General features: G+C 53.5%; 1 protein-coding gene across 2 annotated transcripts in view; it reads right to left on the bottom strand.

Moving 5' to 3' along the window:
- Positions 1-19,794, bottom strand: part of PCSK6 (proprotein convertase subtilisin/kexin type 6) — a 49,341-nt gene that overhangs the window by 14,693 nt on the left and 14,854 nt on the right. Inside the window, exons 1-8 of one of the 2 annotated variants that reach the window (XM_027644220.1) lie at positions 19,634-19,753; positions 14,450-14,554; positions 9,743-9,853; positions 8,978-9,121; positions 8,321-8,397; positions 7,562-7,650; positions 4,226-4,398; positions 283-495 (exon numbers count right to left, since the gene is read on the bottom strand). In XM_027644220.1, coding sequence (XP_027500021.1) covers positions 283-495; positions 4,226-4,398; positions 7,562-7,650; positions 8,321-8,397; positions 8,978-9,121; positions 9,743-9,853; positions 14,450-14,461 — 819 coding nt within the window. In that variant the 5' untranslated portion in view covers positions 14,462-14,554; positions 19,634-19,753. Of the gene's footprint in view, positions 1-282; positions 496-4,225; positions 4,399-7,561; positions 7,651-8,320; positions 8,398-8,977; positions 9,122-9,742; positions 9,854-14,449; positions 14,555-19,633; positions 19,754-19,794 lie in introns of those variants that run through there. The other variant, XM_027644219.1, reaches the window with a different exon arrangement.

The following is a 19,794-nucleotide window of genomic DNA, read 5'->3' as shown; positions in this document are numbered from 1 at the left end:
TAAAAATCCTCAAAATTAACTTTTTTTTTCAAACAAGGGACAGTGAGCAAGCACCTTTAGGGAACAAGTTAATATTCACATGGGTATTTTTGCAAACCTCCAGCCCTTTCACCAGTTTACCAGGGAAAACACCGCATCCCTGAGCATTTCACGACCAGAGTAAAACCCACCGCAGAGCTAAGGGCAAAGCCTGGCTCTTACAACTGGGCCATCACCCACAGCCCAGCCGTGCTGAAAACACCCAGGGGGTGCTGCCCCACTCGATGCTGGGGTTAAACTCACTATTTTCCGCTCGTAAAAAGCCCCGCTGCTGTAGGTGGTGGCGAGGGTGGAGGCACATTCCTCCAGGTACCAGGGCTTGTAGCCGTTCTCGGTGGTGCTGCTGATGGAGATGGTGTAGATGCTGTTGGTGTAGCCGTCACAGGAGCAGTAATCACCCTCTCTGCCGCCGTTCCCCGACGCCCAGACGAAAATGGACCCCAGTCCCCTGCGACCCTGTGGGCAGAGAGGGGATGGAGGGTTAGAGGAGGTGTTTGTCCAGGATGAGAGGCCATCTTGGCATAGGGAGGAAGGGATAAGTCTGATTTTTCGATCTGGATATAGGGTTTGATGAGGGTGGAAGGATGGGTCTCATCCTGCCCAGCGTTCAGCCCCCTGGGTCAGTCCCACACACGCTCCCCTCAGCTCAGCTAGCCCCAGTTTACAGGCAGCAATTCCCCATGAGGATGGGAATGCCTCCAGCGATGGGATTTTGACATTTTCCACAGGCTCTCCTGAGGGAAAACATCTTGGGTACTCAGAGTGTCTGGACCAGCCAGTAACACCTGGTTCTATGAGGGACTGGCAGGAAACCCCTCAAACCCCACGTCTCCCAAGCCCACAAAGCACCTCACGAACCAACCAAACCACCAGAAACCTTTCCCCGGCTTGTTCTTTAGGTTCCTTTTGTTTGTTTTTCAATTTTTTAAATGCCCATCACTTGGCAGGAACATCTGATGGAGCCATCCCCCCTGGGCGCAGCTGTGGGAGCCCACTGGGAACTGGGGGGGCAGGAAGGCTGCACCAGCCACCCAGACCTCCCTGGAGCCAGGGAAAATCCCAGCTGGCAGTGGCAGCTGTGGTGCCAGCCAGGGGCCCCTAATGAAGCTGATGTCACTGGGGCAAGCCCTGTTCTCCATCCAATCCACTACCGGGACGCCCAGGAATAACCCAGCCCTGCAGGGGTTTGGAAGCAAGGTGCCGCCATCCCAAAAAAGGAGGATTTTTGGTGATCCAAGGGGGTTAGGGGCAGGAAATGAAGTGGCTGGTTCTCTTCCGTGCCCTGTAAGGCAGTGTTCTCAGGGGAGGATGGCGCTCTGCCGGGCTTGGCAGGCGATGGAAGAACACAGCGGAGCAGCCCCATCCTCCCTGCAGCTACTCCTGCCACCGAGAGGTTTCGGCGCTTGCCTGGGCAGATCTGGTGTTTGCCTCTCTCCCACTGCTCTGCGGCAGCTTCCTCCACAAAAAAATAATAAAAATAACAATAATAAAGCAGCTTTGCTCTGGAGGAATTCACTGGGATTTATTGTGGGTTTTAAGCGCCAGGGGGAGCGGGATGTTTATTACCTGTCTCGCCCCCCTCCTGGAGCAGAGGCTTTCTGAGCTGACCCTGCCTCTGGATACACAGGCTAAGTCAGGCTTTTCCCTTACTTTATGAAAGTTTTCATTATCTGGGCTGCCTCCCAGCCAAACCGGGTGGGTATTTCCCTAGCAAAGATTAATAGAGCTGTTTGGAGCTCTGCAAGAAAAAGTGCAAATGCCAAGGGAATTGCTCCGCGTCACGGAGAGCTCAACCCAGCTTGCCAGCCCACCAAGCCTGCTGCTGGCATCTCCCACCCTGCTTTCCAGGGTTTCCTGGATCTCCAAGGAGGCAGCATCCCAGCCCACGCGCTCGGCACAGACAGTGACCGTCCAGCTCGCCCATACCAAAATCCACCCACCCCCAAGGACAAGTCCCACTGCATGCAACCCAAGCTTCCCAAATCCCTAATCAGAGGAATAAAACCAGGCACTGATTGCTGAAGCATGTGGAGATGTAGCAATGATTTCAACTGGGATCAGAAGACAGGGAGACCAGACCTCCCTTGCATCCCACATCCTGAGTGTTGCCCCCCGTGGGAGCCGAGAAAGCTCCTCAGACCTGATCCAAACCCACATCTCCACGAGGCCCAGGCAGGGCTGCACTGGAGAAAACTGAGTTTGGGGCCAGCACAGGCACATGGAGGACATGAATAGGCACATGAATGACACTACAATACACATCTAACACCTGACAGCATTCCGAGAGCTCACTGCATATTGCAGCTCCCTCAGATGGGAAAAAATCCACTCTTTCCTTTTGCTCTCAAACAAGGAACTACCAAGATTCCTACAAGCACACCTCAAACACCCAGCTTCTTCATTTGCCATTCTCTTAAGCCAACACCATGCTAGAGAGGGGGCTCCCTGCAGCTATAAAACGTGGATCTGAGTATCATTTGAGCCAGGGAATCCCTCCCTGGCCAAGGTGGGGATGATCCAGCTCACCCCAGCTGCTCATGGTTGGCTGTGGGATGCACAGCATCTCCTGCTTCTGCAGCACTGCGGGGCCTGGGTGTTTGCCCAACAGCACTCCATGAGCCACCAGGATAAATCTCCCCTCGTTAGCTCGGGAACTAATAAAGTGTGGCTGGAGGAACAAGAAACAAGATGGTAAATTACTCCAGCGCAGTCCTATCGCTAATAGATAAAGGTTATTTTAATGTTTCCATTAAAAACTCAATTTTAAGGATTTATAACTCAGTTACAGCTGTTTGCTCGGGCTAAAGGTGGTGGTTAACTATCTCCTTGCAGCTTTCCTTGTTATTTAAGGAGAAGAAGCTGGCAATTAAGAGCTGTGCACGCGGGACAGTGGGTGCCACAAACACCAGTGGCAGCTGGGGGACAGGGCTGTCCCCTGGGAGACAAAAACAAGCATCCCAAAACAGTGGGGCTGTGCTGGGCAAGGACCCTGCTGCCCCCCATTTGCTCCTGCGTGGAAAAATAAGGACTAAAAAGCAGCTTGTTCCCCCATATTTACACGGCGTGAACTCCCCAGCACTTCAATGGATTCCTCGGCAGGCTCACCGCCCCAGCAGGAAATCAAGTAAACAGTGGGAAAAACACTCCACCCTATTTTTAGATAAGAGACAGGCTGCTCACCCCAGCCTGTGGCCGCCCAAAATCCCGGCACAGCATGAGAAGAGGCAGCAGAGGAAGGATTGGAGGCAGCGGTCAAAATGGGGGGGTTCCCAGCCCAGCCTGGGGCTGCTGGTGGCGAAACTCCAACCCCAGGTTCTCTGAAGCACCCAGGGAACATCCAATGTGGAGCCCTGGGCTGCTGTGACACTCATCCACAGCACCCACCAAGCTGCCAAGAAAGGTCTTTTTCCTGATGCTTTTAGCCAATATTGGGCATTTTTTAAAAGATTCCAGAAAGAGAAGGGCCATGGGGCATCTCCAGCAGGGATTGATTGACAGCTGTCAATCACATGTGATGCTGGCTGAACTGTCTTGCTGGAGGATTTCAAGGATAATAATCCACTGTTAGACCCTGTGGTGGCATCTGTGTCCCTGCCCAGCTGTGACACAGCTGCTTGCTCCAGGTGGAAAACCAGGGAAATGCTTAACGTGGCAGAGACCTCTGGGAGAGGATACCAGGGGCCTAAGGAGGGTGGAGGAAGGGGTTGGAGATACTTGGGGGTGTCCCCTTCTGCCCATGCCAGGATCCAGGGAGGACATTTTAAGGTGCAAAGTCACCCCCCCCCAGGAACTACTCTGGGTTTCTCATCCCAGCAGAGCTTCGCAACACAACCTGGGGCCTCCCTGCTCTGCCAGGGCTCTGCCTGGTCGCCGGTGCTGCCGGGTGGTCCCACCGGGGCCGGCCATGCCGAGGGGTCCCACTGGGGCCGCGCCATCGCCAGGCACCTCCCGCCGTCACCACCCTCGGCCGCAAAATCCACCGGAGCTCTTAGGGACGCCAGGGAAAACTAGGAAAAATTAGAGATGATTGGCTTTCCCCCCCACCCCAGCCCTAGTGCTGGCATCACCTCAGGGGGCCGAGCTGCCCATCCCCGCGCCGGACCCCGGGATGCCCACGGCCCTGGCACGCGTTCCCACGGGACAGGAGGAGGAGGGCGAGCGCATCTGGGCGCTGTGGGATCCACACCTTTTTAATGCCTTGCTCAAAAGCCTGTTTGGCCAATAGACCAGGTCCATCAACTGTCTTCCCATCATCATCTGGCCCCCAGCTCGCGCTGTAAATGTCAATGTAATCGGGTCTGATGCCAAGCGACTTCGCTTCAACAACATCTGTTACATCTCCATCTAACATACGAATGCCTAAAAGCACAAAAACATCAGACATTAGGGCTTCATGGCGTGGATGACAGTGTGAGGATTGCAATCAAAGGGCTTTGTTAGCGGCGGCGGAAACCGCACGGCTCAGGCGCGCCTGGAATAGCTTCAACCCGCGGCCCTGCATGCCAACGAGCCTGGCAGCAGGATGCTGGGGAGCTGCTTGGGAAGTTTTCTGTGTTGCTGGCTTCATGGCTAGGGATGGAGAGGGGGAGGTTAAAATTCACTTCCCCTCCATTAGTGGGGAAAGGGTGGTGGGAGTGGTGAGAGTGGAACTGCACTCCCCCGTGGCAAAATCTGCCCACTAAAAACCTTTTTTCCCTCCCTTTTAATTCATTAGCTAACACGTCTCTCCACTTGGAATTTCCTGATCACTCATGCCCACCCAGCCTCAGGCCCAGCCTCAGGCACATTGGCGGGGTGAAGCCTCTCCCCTTGAGTGGGGATGAGTATGACAGTCCCCAAATCCCATCACTGCCCAACTGATGCCAGCAGTTCTCCGGAGTGGGAGAAGCCCCAGGCTGTGCTTTGCACAGCCAAAATCAGAGCCAGGACCCCAACCCACAGATGAACAATAGCACTTGGGATAACCCTCACTTCCAGCTGGGAATGCCAGCAGGCACCAGCCAGGGTACTCACAGGCAGAGCCCCTCAGCCATGGTGGGATGGGCTGGGGGATTGCTGCACACCCCCAGCCTCCAACTGCTGAATTATGAGAGTACAGCCCGCTCTGCTCTCCATCACTCTTCCCCTGCAGGATTTCCACTCTGCACAGCGGGTGGAGGGTGCCAGGCACCCCAATGGGCTGCCCAGAAACAGCCCTTGCAGGAAAAGACATGCTGGAAATTTCAGCATCGTATTTTGTCAGCCAGGGATAGCCTGGTTTATAAAAATGCATTTCCCCTTCCACATGTATTTTGTCTTAAAGCAAACAAATGCAGGCAGATGTCATTCCAGCTGCAGCTGCACTCTGGACACCAGTCAACTCAAATATCTCTTTCTGACGCTGCCCTCGATCAGCCAAAACCAAGCTTAGAAATGTAAAACCAGGGAGCTGAGCAGTTCCCAAAAACTTCCTCTTTGTCAACAAGAAAACACGAGGAGAAGGGGCGAAAAGCTGAGCCTGGTGTCTGAGCTGCACTTGGCTGTGGCACAGCAAGGAAAACCAGCAGAGGGATCGGGCTTGTGCTGGCTAAATGTGGGCATGTTCACCAGCAAGCCCAAAATCAGCCCAAAGCCAACCCAAAGCCAGCCCAGAGACAACTCAGAGACAACCACCCGCAGTGCCAGGCTCCCTGGTCAAATAATGGGGAGCAGGAGGGAGCAGAGATGGATGCTGCAAAATAAATGAGCTTTGTACCACACAGGGAGCAATACCAACCTCCAAAGTGAGCGCTCGAGGAGAGGGAAAAGGAGGACGAATGGCAGGAGCCCTTTGCTTGAGCAGTGATGTGTTTTGCCCAGAGCAAATGAAAAGCAACGCAAGGGCGCTGAAGAGCAGCCAGTAAAATTAGATGGGAGCTCTCCAAGTGTGACAAATAGGCTTCCCCAACAAGTTGTGCTCATTAATCGCTGCTTTATTTGTGTAATCCATCTAAAATCACTCTTGGTGCAGCTATAGAGTATTTTCCTCCATGATCCCAAACTTCATCTGGCTCAGACTGTATTTTTCCCCTTTGCCTGTTGATGTTGTGGGAAGCCCCCGGCCCCCAGCCCTCTGCCAGGTGCCTTGTCTCACTCAACACCTCCCCAGCACACCCCTGGGGCAAGGCACTCATTAAAGGGAGCAAATTAAAATGAGACCCATAGGTCGTCATAAAGTCAACAAGTAAAGCTCGTCTCCACCAGCAGCTGTGGAGAAATGGGCTTGAAAAGGAGCCGGAAGGGAATGCCCTGATCCTGCAGGATCCAAAACTGCACTAAACCCCACCAGGAGCTTTGCCTTGCTCAGCTGCTGCTTGGTCTGCACTTGGAGGTGGGTTTTTAGGGGCAAGAAACTTCTAAGAAGCAAGAAGCCATGACATGTGCAGGAGGCAGAAAGATGGGATGGGCTGATGTGCCCCTACCAGTCCCCCATTCATGCTCTGTGGGGTTATTTCTTCCCTGTGGGGACTTTCCCCACACAGGCAATCACTGGAGGTGGTTGGCTAGGAGCAGGATCCCTGTGGGCACTGCTCCCCTGCAGACACAACTCTAACAAAAGCTGTTTCTTACACAGTCAGGATGAATAAGACAAAGAGAAGTAATTAAGTCCCAAATCCACCCCATGGTGCTTGGGTCCATTCTCCCAGTGCTGGGCTGGTAGGAGGGGCTGCAGTAAAAACCCTTCTCCTGTTACAGCCAATCCAGGGATGGGGCTGAAACCCCGGGGCAAGGACCCAGCTCCAGGTATTTGTCCCCTGCGTGGTCCCACCAGCCATGTAGATGGGACACCACACTCCCTCCCCCACTAAGACCCTCATCTCCCCAGGGGTGTTATACTCTGTGGGTTGGCCAGGACTGCCCCAGGTCAAACCAGCTCAGCTAATGCAAATGAACTCTGAGATGCTAATTACCACCAGGATCCAATCTGGTGATAAAGATTCATTTGCTTCCCGCGCATTCTGTTATTTGTAGGACTGTGCAAAAGTGCCCACCCTACACACAGCTCCAGCCCCACACCTCCCTGGTGTTTTGCCCATGAGAGTATTTTGGGGGTCTCCCCAGACCCCCCCACTCCAAGCAGCTCATCTGCAGATATTGACCCCACAAATGAGTGACTTCAGCTCTGAAGCTCAACCAGCACCACAGAGCACAGCAAACACGGCCACTCCAAGGACAGACCCCCTGAGAGCAGTTATGGACTTTTGGGGGTGAAACCACCACATCCTCAATCCACGTGCACCCTCACAGCAAGGATGCAGCCCAAGAAGAAAGTTTCCACCCCAAAATACACGGAGCCAGGGTCCCTCGCATACCATATCACCCATCCTTCCCCAACACCCCCGGAGTTCCCTGCAGCCAAGGCATCAAGGAGGAGACTCTCCTGGTAGTATTTGGGGGAGCAGCCTCCCACCACCCAACCCGGGAGCCCATCAGTGTGGCCAGGGTGGCCACAGTGCCTCGGGGGGATGGTGAAAGGCAGGGGAGTGCAGCGGTGCAGCCTCACCTCCGATGCGGGCGTTGTAGGCGATGCCCACGATGCAGTACGAGTTGTTCGCCGCCGCCGCCACCTCCCCCGCACAGCGAGTGCCGTGTCTGCAAAGAGAAATCCCCCATCAGCTGATGCCCACTGCAAAGGGTCCCTCCAGCCACCCCCCATCCCCAAAACCAGCCTTGAGGCCAAAGTGGCAGAAGAAAGTGCCCCAGGAGATGAAGAGTCCTTACCCAAAGCCCACAGCAAGTGCTGGGGGGTGCAAGACACTAATGCCGAAAGCAATTTGCTGTTTGCATTTTGCACCTAAATCCAATCTGTTGTTTGCATTTTACACCTCAATGTAACTTGCTCCTTTGTATTTTGCACCTAAATGCAATTTCCTCTTTGCATCTTGCACCTTGATAAAATCTCCTCTTTGCACTCCTGTTTCCTTTCCACATGTACCCATCCCACTTTTATTTTTTATTTATTTGAAGCCCAAAAAATGTGTCCAAGGCTTGCCATCTCAGCCACCCATCCTGACTTCATCTGGTTTAATCCCCAGCCAGGGCAAGTAAACCCCCCCCAGTGCTGTAGTTTGATGGCTCAAGGGTCCACTAGCAATTGGCTGGACTTGCATTAAACACAATGACTATGCAAAGCCCATAATGCAGCCTCCTTTGCAGCACTGGGGATGGGGAAAGGCCACAGACCTGGAAGACATCCCAGGGGAGACACCCAGCCTCCCAGGACCCCACAGACCCCGACTCCATGGCAATTAGCATCACATACTTATTCTCATTGCTGGCATCGTAGCGCGGAGTTGGGTCGTGGTCGTTCCCGTTGACGTCATAGCTCGCAAGGGGATCCTGAAAATATGTTGCCACCATTAGATTCGACTTACCAGCTGGTTGTGGTGGCCAGCAACTGGAGTGGTGGCCAATGGAGCCAAGCAGGGCAGGAAACGACATTTTCCCCTTAGTTTCTGTTTCCTCAGGATAAATAGTTTTAGGCTGCAGGACTGCATGTTTCCCAGAGGAAACATCCTGTTACCTCAGGAACTGCTCCTCTGAACCCCAAATCTTGCTGGGTCCAGCACCCCCCTTCTCTCCACTGTGGCCATTTAGTTTTTGAGCTGGGGCTGAGCGCATTCATGCAGGTTTTTGGCTCTGCCCTGGTGAGCAGAGGGAGGCGGCTGCTTCCCAGGCAGCTGCAAAGGGAGTTTCCCCCAAACCTTCTTATCTAAAAACCTCATTTCCTTCTTAAAAACATCTCAAGCTTTCTCAAAAAAAAAAAAAACAAAAACAAAAAAACCCAAAAAACTTTTCCTCTAAATATGCCAATGCACAGACTTCAGCTGTGTTTATACATTGAAATTCTCCATAAATCAACTTGTGGTGAGGATCAGCCGCAGCCCGTTCACCCCAGCCCGTCCATCCCCCAGCTCACATAGTTCTGCAGGAGGTCGGGGTGGTTCCTCTCTATGCCGTCATCCAGGATGGTGACCACCACGTTCTTGCCCGTGTAGCCCCTCTGCCAGGCTGACAAGATGTTCATCTCCGACCTGCACCGACTGTTTTTATCGCCGCAGTGCTACGGAGACAAACACAGCTGCAAAATGCTGCAACCCCATTCCAGCCCATCTAAGCAAACAGCCAGGCTGGGAGCCCATTTAATCAACCAGAAAATATATTTACAACCCACCCCCTGCCATATAACTCGTAGATTTGTTATAACTTTACTCCACAGATCAAACCCATCCAGCAGCAGTTAATCCAGGCAATGCTATCTCCCTATTATTCTTTTCCTCTTCCATTTCAAATACTGTGGGCTCTTGGGTTTTGAAGAGCTCGTTTCCTTTCCACCCTTAATTTTCAATGAATTTCCCTGTCAAATACAGATCGATGATGCAGGCAGGAGAAAAATGATATTACAAATAGATGGCTGCAGCTCTGGGATAGGTAAAATGCAGTGGTGCTGCTCTCAAGCCTGCGCTGCACAGCCCATGATGAGGGGCTGCTAACGAGGGTGCAACACTTCAAACTGGACTCTCACATGCATTAGTCCACGATTTTAAAATCCTCCTGCCAAGCACATTTGCTCATATCAAGGTATGTTATGACTGGCTGGGCTGAGCAAAGATTGATGATGCATTTGCTTAAAAATAAAGGAGCCTCCCATAAGGCAGAGGGGTCCTTGCGGGGAAACACCCACCAGGTACCACATGTTGGGCCACACTGGGTCGTTGAAGGGCAGAGCATGTGGCTCCCCTCGGACCTGCCTCTTCACCCTCCGCTTCACCTCCTGCTGCTGCAGCCAGTCCACCTGCAAGCAGAGACATGGGTCAGCATCAGCCTTGGGCACAGAGCCCGGAACTGCCCACTGAAATGGGATATGGGATGCAGAAGTGACGCCAGCCACAGCCTGGACCTGGCCCAGCATCACCCTATGCTCTGGCAAACCCTCATCTCCTTGGCCAGAGCTGCTGTGGAGATAGCAGGTCCATTTGGAAGGAAAAGAATGGATGGACAGACAGACAGAGTGAGCTCAGCTCCTTGTGGTCTCTGAGCCAGGGACCAGATTCCTCTCCCAGTGCAGCAAAACCCTCGAGCATAAATAACGTCGCCTCTGAGTGCAGCCTAAACCCCCTGGCTTAACAAAGTACAGAAGCACATGCTGGAGTCCTGCTGGAGACAGACAACATATTTCAGTGTTTAGTCAAAGTTTTGGAGAAGACTCGGGTGCTTGGCTTAGTCTTTGGGCTGATCCTTCCGGCTGGGAGGCAGCAGCTCAGCCTTGAGACTTTGCCACCTGGCTCCAGGGCTGCTCATCCTTTGAGCTTGTTCCTCCTGACGAAATAATAAAATCGAGGGATTAACCCAAGGACAGCATGCGTTTCCCAAAAATGTGTGATGGCCATACACAGCCACGGCAGGTCTGGGGGACATGGCCAGCTCCAGAGAAGTGTTTTTGGCACTGGCTGAGGGCGAGGTGGCCTTGGAGCCGATCGCTCTGACATTTGTTTGCTTTTCAGCAGGGCATGACATGCAAAGAGATCAAATAAGAAATGATCCGGAGAAGGCCAGGATTGGGAAACGCTGGTGTTTGCTGTGGTGGGATCTGCCTACGGTGCTGATCTGGGAGCTGTCACATCCCATCCCTGGCATGCATTAACCCCCCCAAACCTTTTATTCCCCACAAAAAAGGGCTTTCCTGCCTTCAGCATGAAGGTAAAGCCCAAGTTTAGTGAAAAGAGATTATCAAAATAATTTATAGACCAAATCTTTAGAGGTGTCCATGTCAGGGAGAGAACAGAGGCACCAGCTGATGAGCTGGGAGGGCTCTGTGGCACATCCCTCCTTGCTGGGCACTTTCTTCCTGATGGCTCTGGGTCTTCTGGGAGCTGCTCATGGGGATGTCTCTATTGTTGTTACTAAGGGTTGGTAACAAAAAGAATCAAAATCCAAAACACAACTTTTGTTGGGCTCATTTATGTAAAACTGTCAGCTGAACAGAGTTCTTGCACAGTTTATAGCTTTGTACCTAGGATGGAGGTGGACTGGGAGCTCTGCGTGTCAGAAACCCGACAGCTTCCAGCCTACAGCTTGGGTTTTAAACACATATATATTTTAAAGAAAAAAACACTGTTGAAAGGAAAAAAAAATATATATCATAGAAAAATGAGTTTCCACGCTGCCTTGGCTGACGACAGAGCACTACTTTGCTTGTACTGTGATGGATTTAAGCACTGGAAGCAAAAATACCACTTCATGGTCTAGTTAAAAAAAAAATAAAAATACATTAAATAGAGGTTATGGTTTTTTTCCTTAAAGCACCACTCCCTGGCAGCGTTACCATGGGTCTCATTGTCCAAGCCACAGCTACTGCCTTTCCCTGCAGCTTTGCTGGATGCAGGAATGATGGGAAGATATGGGATTTTGTGGGGTTTTTGCCAGGAGCTGTGATGCCTTGTGGGGATGTCTTCATCTCAAACATGCTCCAGATCAGCCCCAGTTCTGCCAGCCTGGAGTCAGTGTGTGTGGACATGGAGAAATCAGCAGTTTAAGGGCATTGATTTCAAGGGGGAGTTGATAAATCAATGTGGCTGGCATGGGAAAACAGGCAAGCAGGAAGGAGCCTGGGGCATCCCTGCAACAGCTCCTATGGCTTGTGAAACTCAGATCAACATCTATTGTTAATCCAGGGTGGGGGAAAAGCTTCTTGGAAATTTAAAAAACTGAAAGTCTTTTTACCACTAGCCCAAAGTATTACAATCCTGAGACCCAGGAGTCACTGTTCTACCCCTGCAAACCCTAATTATCACAGAATCATAGGCTGCTTTGGGTCAGGAGGGAACCTTAAAGCTCTTCTCATTTCAATCCCCTACCACGGGCAGGGACACCTTCCGCTAGACAAAACTGCTCCAAGCCCCGTCCAACCTGGCCCTGGACACTTCCAGGGATGGGGCAACCACAGCTTCTCGGGGCAACCTGTGCCAGGGCCTCACCACTCTGATGGGGAAGAATTCCTTCACAATATCCCGTCTAACCCTGCCCTCTGGCAATGGGAAGCCATTCCCCCTTGTCCTGTCAATCCAGGCCCTTGTCCAAAGTCCCTCTCCAGCTCTCTTGGAGCACCTTGAGGTACAATTAGCAGTAAGGAGGTGACAGTGAGAGGCACCAAAGGACCCCATGAGGCAGCACAGGTATCAATGAGCTGAATCCTTTGCCCTTCCTGCAAACAGAGCAGCAGTTTTGTATGTTCCCCCTCACTTTGAGATTTTCAGCAGGTGATGCCCCAAGCGAGCCAGCCAGGGTGGCTCCACCAAACACGACAACCAGCAAGGGTGAGGGTGCAACTCCCTTTGCAGCTCCAGAAAAATGATTGCTTGACTTATACCAGTGGATGTGCGTGAGTTAAAGCAGAGATCCAGGATAAAGAAGTTGGTTCCAGCATATGTTTGCCATGGCATGGCACAGTTAATTAAGGTGAAGTTGATTTTGCCATGGTGTGTGGCCAGAGGGACAGGGACTGAGGCCATGGCATCCTCTGATGTGGATTAAAGAGACTGAAGCAGTGAGCTGGAGGTTCAAGCCCTGCACGTAACAGCAGGAGCATCCCAGAGAGCCAGGAAAGTCTAGGGCAACAAGAGCTACAAGTGGAGCCCTAAGAGGGGTGGCACAGCATAGTGTGACCCAACTCTGCATCCCACTGCCCCTCCACACTTCTTACTCTCACTGCTAGGACCTGCTCCCAAAATTGCTGGATTTGCCATGTTCCTCCTCCCTTTCCATGACCTGCCACATCACTCGGCTCATATCAGCCCAAAACAACACAGCTGCAGGGTCTCTTGGGGCAAAAGGGGAGCTGGGCAGCAGCATGGCCCCACAAGTACCAGGGCCCCAGGTGCTGCCCTGTGTGTGCTGGGTCTCCCCTTTCCCAGACTCCTCCTCTGGGTGGAGAGCTTGGCTGTGGGTCCTTGTGCCACCGACCCCCACAGCAAACATAAATAACAGCTCTGGAAACAATAGCCCCTGGAAGGCAGGAACCACCCAACATCTGCAAACAACTGGATGGGCTGGTTCTTCGGGATTTCTGTAAGATCTGTTTCCATCTTCCCTATTCCAACTCCTGTCCTCGTGCCTCAAGGTGAGGTTTTCCTGCATGCATGCTAAGCTGGTGCCATCCAAATGCATCTCCAAGAGGATTTGCAAATGTACATGGGAAAGGGGGAGAGACAAGACATGCCAACAGGTCTTGAACTGATAAGGAAGGATTAAGAGAACAGGAGCTAATTGATCCAGCTTGCAGCCCATAGAGCAAGGTAAGGTAAATGTTAATATGACTAAAAGCCAATTGATTTAGTTTGCATTATAACCAGAGTCATTTAAATGGAGGTATTTCAAATGCAGAGCGGGAATCCTTGGTTTGCTGGGATGCCTGTGCACCTCCCCGAGGGTGAACAGCTTTAATTAAAGCTCAGCACACTTCCAGGGCAGCAGCTCCCCTTGCTGAGGTTTCCCCGCCAGCAGCGCAGCCACACGTGCACCTCCTCAGAACTGTGCAACAGACCTTGTCCAAATGTTTAACAGCAAATTTCCCCAGAAAGCCGGCTGGCTGGGAATGGCAGGGCTGCTCTGAGCACCTGGGGAGATGTGGATGGGACATGTGGTGTTGAGTGGGTTGGAGATGCCTCGGGAAAGAGCATCCCAAGGGTGGCTGGGAGCATCCCCAGGCATCGGTGTGAGCATCAGCAGCTTGCTAGAGCATGGGTACCTTCACCAAAATGGCTTTTTTTTTTTATGTTCCCCTCTCCAAAAAAAAGAAGACCCTCCCCACCATTAACCCCTCCCTGCTCTGCAGAAGTCCCATCTCACAGGGCTTGGGTGAGCTGGGGGAGGAGAAAAGCCAAGGCAGAGCCACAGCCCTTCCCCACCACCCGAAACCCAGCTCACCCAGGTCCCTTCTTGCCTTCTTCACCCCCTTCCCCATTACTTTTGTCAATTCAGCTGCACTGAAAATCCCTTTGGATGCTTGCTCTAGGAAAAAGCAATGCAGAGCTATTGCCAAGGATTTCACACATAGCAACCATTGAGGCAGCAAGTGTTGTGGCAACTGGATCAACACCCTGAGCATGCAACAGCCTTTCTATCCTGGAAAGCTTTTCCCCCCTTTTCTTCTCCCTGGCTTTCAGGCAGATGTTAGTGTTTAGTCACTTTTAAGTATTTTTCACCGCTCTCCGTCCCCGTGTCCAATGAGTCACCCTGTGCATGCACAGGGCCGTGGTTCAGGGATAACATGTCATCCCAAGATGCTTTGGCTCACACTTGACCCATACCAGGTCAACAGGTTCCTGCAGGGGGAAGCAGGCACCCCCATCCCCACAGAGGCCGGGGGACCCCGGGCTGCCCAGCCCCGTACCTTGGGGTCCATGCGGAGGAAGTTGTGCGGTCCCCGGCTGCTCAGCGTCGAGCGCTTAAACGTCCTGCTGTGGTGAAAGTGGTAGTAGTTTTCTAAGCTTCCAATCTGAAAAAAAAAAAAAAAAAAAAAAAAAAAATAATGCTTGGTGTGTGTTGTTTTTTGTTTTTTTTAAAGTGTGTTTTCCCGTGGTTGCCCCCCATTTTGGTACTGGCAGCGTCCCTCTGTGCATCGGTGCAGCCGTGCCTTGCACCCCAAATCCTTCACTCACACAGAGCTCCCGGGGTTCAGGGTAGTATTCAGGATGCTGGCACAAACCCTGGTACCACCGTGCCCTGCACCCCAAGTCTCTCACTCACACAGAGCTCCTGGGGTGCAGGGGGCATTCAGGATGCTGGCACGGACCCCGGTGCCACCGCTGCGGCAAACAGCGTTGGTGGTCGGACGCTGCACCGGCACAACAGAGCCCGGAAAACATTTTTATGAATTTTCACCCATTAAATGCATCTTTGCAAACTGCCTTTCATCAGCTCCCAAGCAGAAATAATGAGCTAAAAATGAGCTCAGCAGCTGCGGCAGAGCCAGGGGAGCTGTGCCTCATCCTCCTGCCTTCCCCACCCGACACTCTGGCTTCGAACAGCCCATAGGAAGAGGTGATGGGATCCCTGATAGCCCTGGGATGCTCCTGGGAAGTGTGGGATATAAACGTGCTCAGTCTGGAGTCAGGGACAGCAGCAGTTGCAAGAAAACACAGTGCCAGCCACGCCACCCTGCCAAGCCCCGGGGTGGCTGTGCTGCCTCCGGCCCTCTCATCCTGGCATCTGGAGACACCACAACTCCTCAACTCCTCTTTTTTCATCCCAAAAGTACAGATTAAAGTCCTGGGGCTATGCAATGAGTCAGGGATCTCAGGCAGGCACCTCATGTGAAACATCCCATGGGGATTCACAGCCAGAGGGATGGGAATGACCCAAAAGCTGCACTCACTGGTATGCAGCTCCCAGATCACACAATTTCGGTACACATTGGGACACTGCTATAAATTCCCTTTTGCCTGAGGTTGGTTTTCTTCTTTTTTTTTTTTCCAAAAAAAAGAAAAAAAAAAAAACCCACACAAAAAAACCTCAAACCACGTCCCATGTCAGGAGCTGGATGCTGGGATCCAGTGACATTCCTTGTGTCTGGCTCGCAGGACCAGGAAGAGCCACGCTACAAGAACACATCTGTGGCCCAGAAGCTGAGGTGACATCTTTAAGGCCATGTGTGACCCAGGGGCCAGGGTGACATTCCTGAGGCCAGACCAGGACTGGCTGCAACAGGGCAGGGGAGAGCAAACAGGTTTGTCCGGATCAGACGCTAAAGCAGATGACAACTACTTACATCTTTATCACACTTGATACCTTGGGATGTGCCAGTGCCTCTTACAGGCATTAAATATTTAATTAGTCTTGCTCTGCCTTTTATGCCAGATTGTCATTTCACCAACTTTACTGCTGTTGGTGTGATTTTTGTAATTTATTTCCACTTGGGTTTATTTAAACGCTCCCTGTTCCCCCTTCCCCCCTTCCCTTGTATTCTTTGCATTACAGCAGAGCTGGGCACTTTCTTTAACATCCCCATAAAGCAGCTGCTCATCACAATCTGCTTTCGCCTTTTAAAACCCATTCATCAAACCCACTCATACTTAGGAAAGGGAAAGAGAATGCTTCAGCCTCTCCATGTTTTGGGGAAACCTTGAGCAAGGCCACCTTGCCTCTTACTCACTTTGCCTGGAAATGAGGGCACAGGGCTTTCCATAGAATCCTGGAATGGTTTGGGTTGGAAGGGACCTTAAAGATCATCTCTAACCTGGCCCTGGACACTTCCAGGAATGGGGCAGCCACAGCTTCTCTGGGCAATCCGTGCCAGGGCCTCACCATGCCCAGAGTAAACAATTCTTTCCTAAGTGAAAGATTTCTTCCTTCCTTTTTGCAAATAAACACAAAATTACCATGTGATGCAAATCAGCAAGAGGACAGAGAGGGCAATGACCCCATCACAGGCTCTGGGGATACATGGCCAGAGCAGCAGGGAAAGCACCCTGAGCCCCAGGTTCTTTATCCTCCTGGGATTTACAGAGGGAAAAAATAAGAAAAACCTTCTTGTGCTGGGTCTAACTTGAAAGACTGAGCAGAGGTTGGTCCCAGTGGCCTCCAGAGGCCCCATTCCACCCAAGGTATTCTAAGGAGAAGAATTTAAAAATGCCATTTTTTTAAATGGAAAAGTATTTGTTCTCCACATGGTGAGTCAGCTCAGTGAGGGCTCTGCAGTGCAAGCCCTCCAGCAGCTTTCCCAAACCATCCCATCTCTGTGAAGTGCAGCTGCACTGGTGTCTTCCAGGAGGATGTTTTCAGTTAGGAAGGCTGCAAGCACTCCCCTCCTGGGGACACCACCCATTCCCATCATGGACAAGGGCTCCAGTCGCTGAACTTCAGGAATTCTCAGATGGTCACGGACGTATTCAGCCCAGTAAAGATCAAGCCCAGAGCTGCAAGTTCCAGCATCTCCCAGACAACAGGAACCCAGGAAAGCTCCAAGTCCAGCCCAGAACGAATCCCATCCACCTCCTGCACTGCAGGTGGGACTGCTGAGGATGTGCCAGCCCTCCTAAAACTTAGTGTTGGACACCACACGAGGAAAAATCAGCATAAACCCTGCACCCAGGATGGGAACAGGCTCATCACCACCCCCGGGCAGCAGCTGCCCAGAGCCCCGGCCACGCTCATCCCTCGCAGCGCCCTCGGCCAGGCCTGTCCCGGCTCGCCCGGCACAGCTGCCAACAAAGCCCGGCGGAGAGGAATGAGCAGGGCTGTAAGAGCTGCTTCTTTTGTTGAGTTGTTTGCTTCACTCAAATAGAAGTTGACGCAAGTGATTCCCCAAGGGAAATGTCACTTGCATGACCCAGAAGGGTTTGGAGTGTCTCGGTTCGTGGTTTGGGCACAGGAACAGCTCAAACCTGTGTGTGCCAACCCCAGCAATGCCTTTCCCAGGCAGTACCACGTCAGGAGTCCCCAGAACTGCATCTCGGAGGAAAAGAGTTCACCAGTCACCATTGCAGGGCTGAGCCTCCTTGCACCTAGTTGGGCCTTCCAGTGACCATCACCTCTCCTCCTCCTCCCCCACCACATTGGACTCCACCCGAACACCTCCCCAGGGCAGGGTGATACACCCTTGGCAGTTTTCTAGCAGGTTTTGTGCAGGATCAGGCCTCCCAGGAGGGTCTATCTCTCTGGGGATTGTGTCATCCCCAGCAGCTCCACAAGCAGATGACGCAGCAGGAGAAGCTGGGGACACCCAGGCCCCCACAACACAAACCCCAAGCACAACACTGCAAGTGTCACACACAAGTGTATGAGCGCAGGGAAAGTGGTTCTTTGAGGTTTGGCCCTTGAGAAGATCCAATGGGAAAAGTCAAAGGGGCTTGGGAAGCCAGAGGGCTGCAGGCAAGGCGTTGAGAGTAGCTGGGGAAGCCCCAGCGGTGCACAAGCTCCCAGTATCCACGGGAAAGGCGGGAGCCAGGAACACCCTGATGCAAGCACAGAAATATTTCCCCTGCTCTCCAGCCTGCACGGGGCTGCCCCGGGAAAGGGCTCAGAGGGGAGGGATGGATGCTCCAGTGGAGACACACTGTGCCCGTAGGCCAAATGCCTCCAGCGTCACAAGGATGAGCTCAGAAAACCGGGATGCTGGGGAAGGAGGGAGAGGCAACAGATGCTCCAGCAGGGAAGGGACACAGCAAAACCCCAAACCAGGAGCTGACGTTAGGCTGATGCAAATCGGGAGAGTGGGAAGTTCAATCAAGATATTCTCTGGCTGAAGAGGGATAAACACTGAAAAGCCCTTTGGGTTGCACAACCATCTTTGCCCAGCCCTGTGACAGAAGCGTTTCAATAATACAAGAGACGTTCTCCTTGGTGGGACTAGAGCCGACTGCAGCAGGTAGGAGACCGAGGGTGGGACATGAGGGGTTATCCCCCATGGGAGGTCACGGACACGGGGGCAGGAGACAACGTCCCCAGTCCAGCCTTCCCCCAAAAAAAGATTGTTTACGCAGCACCCTGTGACTTTAATTATGGTTAAAAGCAGGGTTGCGATACAAAGCAAGGTTATAATTTGGAGTCCAGGAGACACCTTGGGCAGGAGGACAACCTGAAGTGCCTCCCAGCCAAAAAAGCACCATGGCAATAAACTCTGGAGGAAACTCCGAGGACACCAGCCCGCATCTGGGATTGCAGAGGATGAAGAAATAGAGAGGAAAACGAGCTGCTGTGCTGAAAGTCGCCTTTAAGCCACCCGTGTGCTGAGTGGGCTTGAAAGCAAAAGTTCTCCGTGTTCCCAAAATCTCAGATAAACCCAGGCCAGAGAGTCCAAAGTTTGTTAAACCCATAAATGCAACTTTCCGGGGTGGGAGGAACTTGTGCAACCCCCCCGGCGGTGCGGGGCGAGGGCACTTCGAGGAGGGGCACCCAGCCGGGGGGGAGCGGGGCCGGGGCTGCCCCCAGGCCAAAGCGCTCCACCAGCGTCTCCGCATCGTCCTCATCCTCATTCCGACCGCTCCGGGGGTTTTCCGGGGCTCATCTCCCGGTCCTGGGACGCCCGGCACCGCCTCGGTCCCGGGAGACCACGCAGCTCGGCGGGAGCCCCGGCAGCGAGGAGAGCCCGAGATCCATCTCCCGACATCGCCCCGGTCCCGGGAGTGCCGGCAGCTCCGCGGGACCCCCGCCGCCTCTCCGGTCCCGGGACCCTCGGCAGCTTCCCGGTGCCGAGACCCAGAGTGCGAGACCGCGGGCAGCTCCCCGGCACCAAGAGCCCCAGCAGCTCCCAGCTCCCGGCATCTGCCGCAGGCTCCCGGTCCCGGAACCCCCGGCAGTTTTCCGGGACGCCGCCGCCTCTCTGGTGCCGAGACCCCCGGTAGCTTCCCGGAACCCCCGGCTCCTCTCTGATCCTCGTCCTCCCAGCGTTTTCCCGGTCCCGGGACTCGCGGTGTGAGACCCCGGGCAGCTCCCCGCTCCCAGGCTCCCCGCAAACCCCCGGCAGCTCCCCGATCCCTCCCGCCAGCCCCCAGCGCGACCCCCCCGCATCCCGCTCCCGGTGCCCCCGCACCTGCCCGCTGCCCGGAGCCCCCCGCTGCCCCTCGCCGTCCCTTACCTGCCCCAGGCTGATGTACCCGTAGGCGGCAGCGAGGCGGGCGGCCTCGGCGGGGCCCCCCCGCACCCGCACGGCCCAGTGGTTGGTGTAGACGGTGCGGGCGGGCTCGGCGGCGGCCCCGCGCCCGGGCAGCGCCAGCGGCAGCGCCAGGGCCAGCAGGC

The sequence above is a fragment of the Corapipo altera genome, unplaced genomic scaffold (assembly GCF_003945725.1).
Source record: "Corapipo altera isolate COAL_440 unplaced genomic scaffold, ASM394572v1 50, whole genome shotgun sequence".
Taxonomy (NCBI): Eukaryota; Metazoa; Chordata; class Aves; order Passeriformes; family Pipridae; genus Corapipo; species Corapipo altera.
This window is presented reverse-complemented; position numbering and strand designations above follow the sequence as displayed.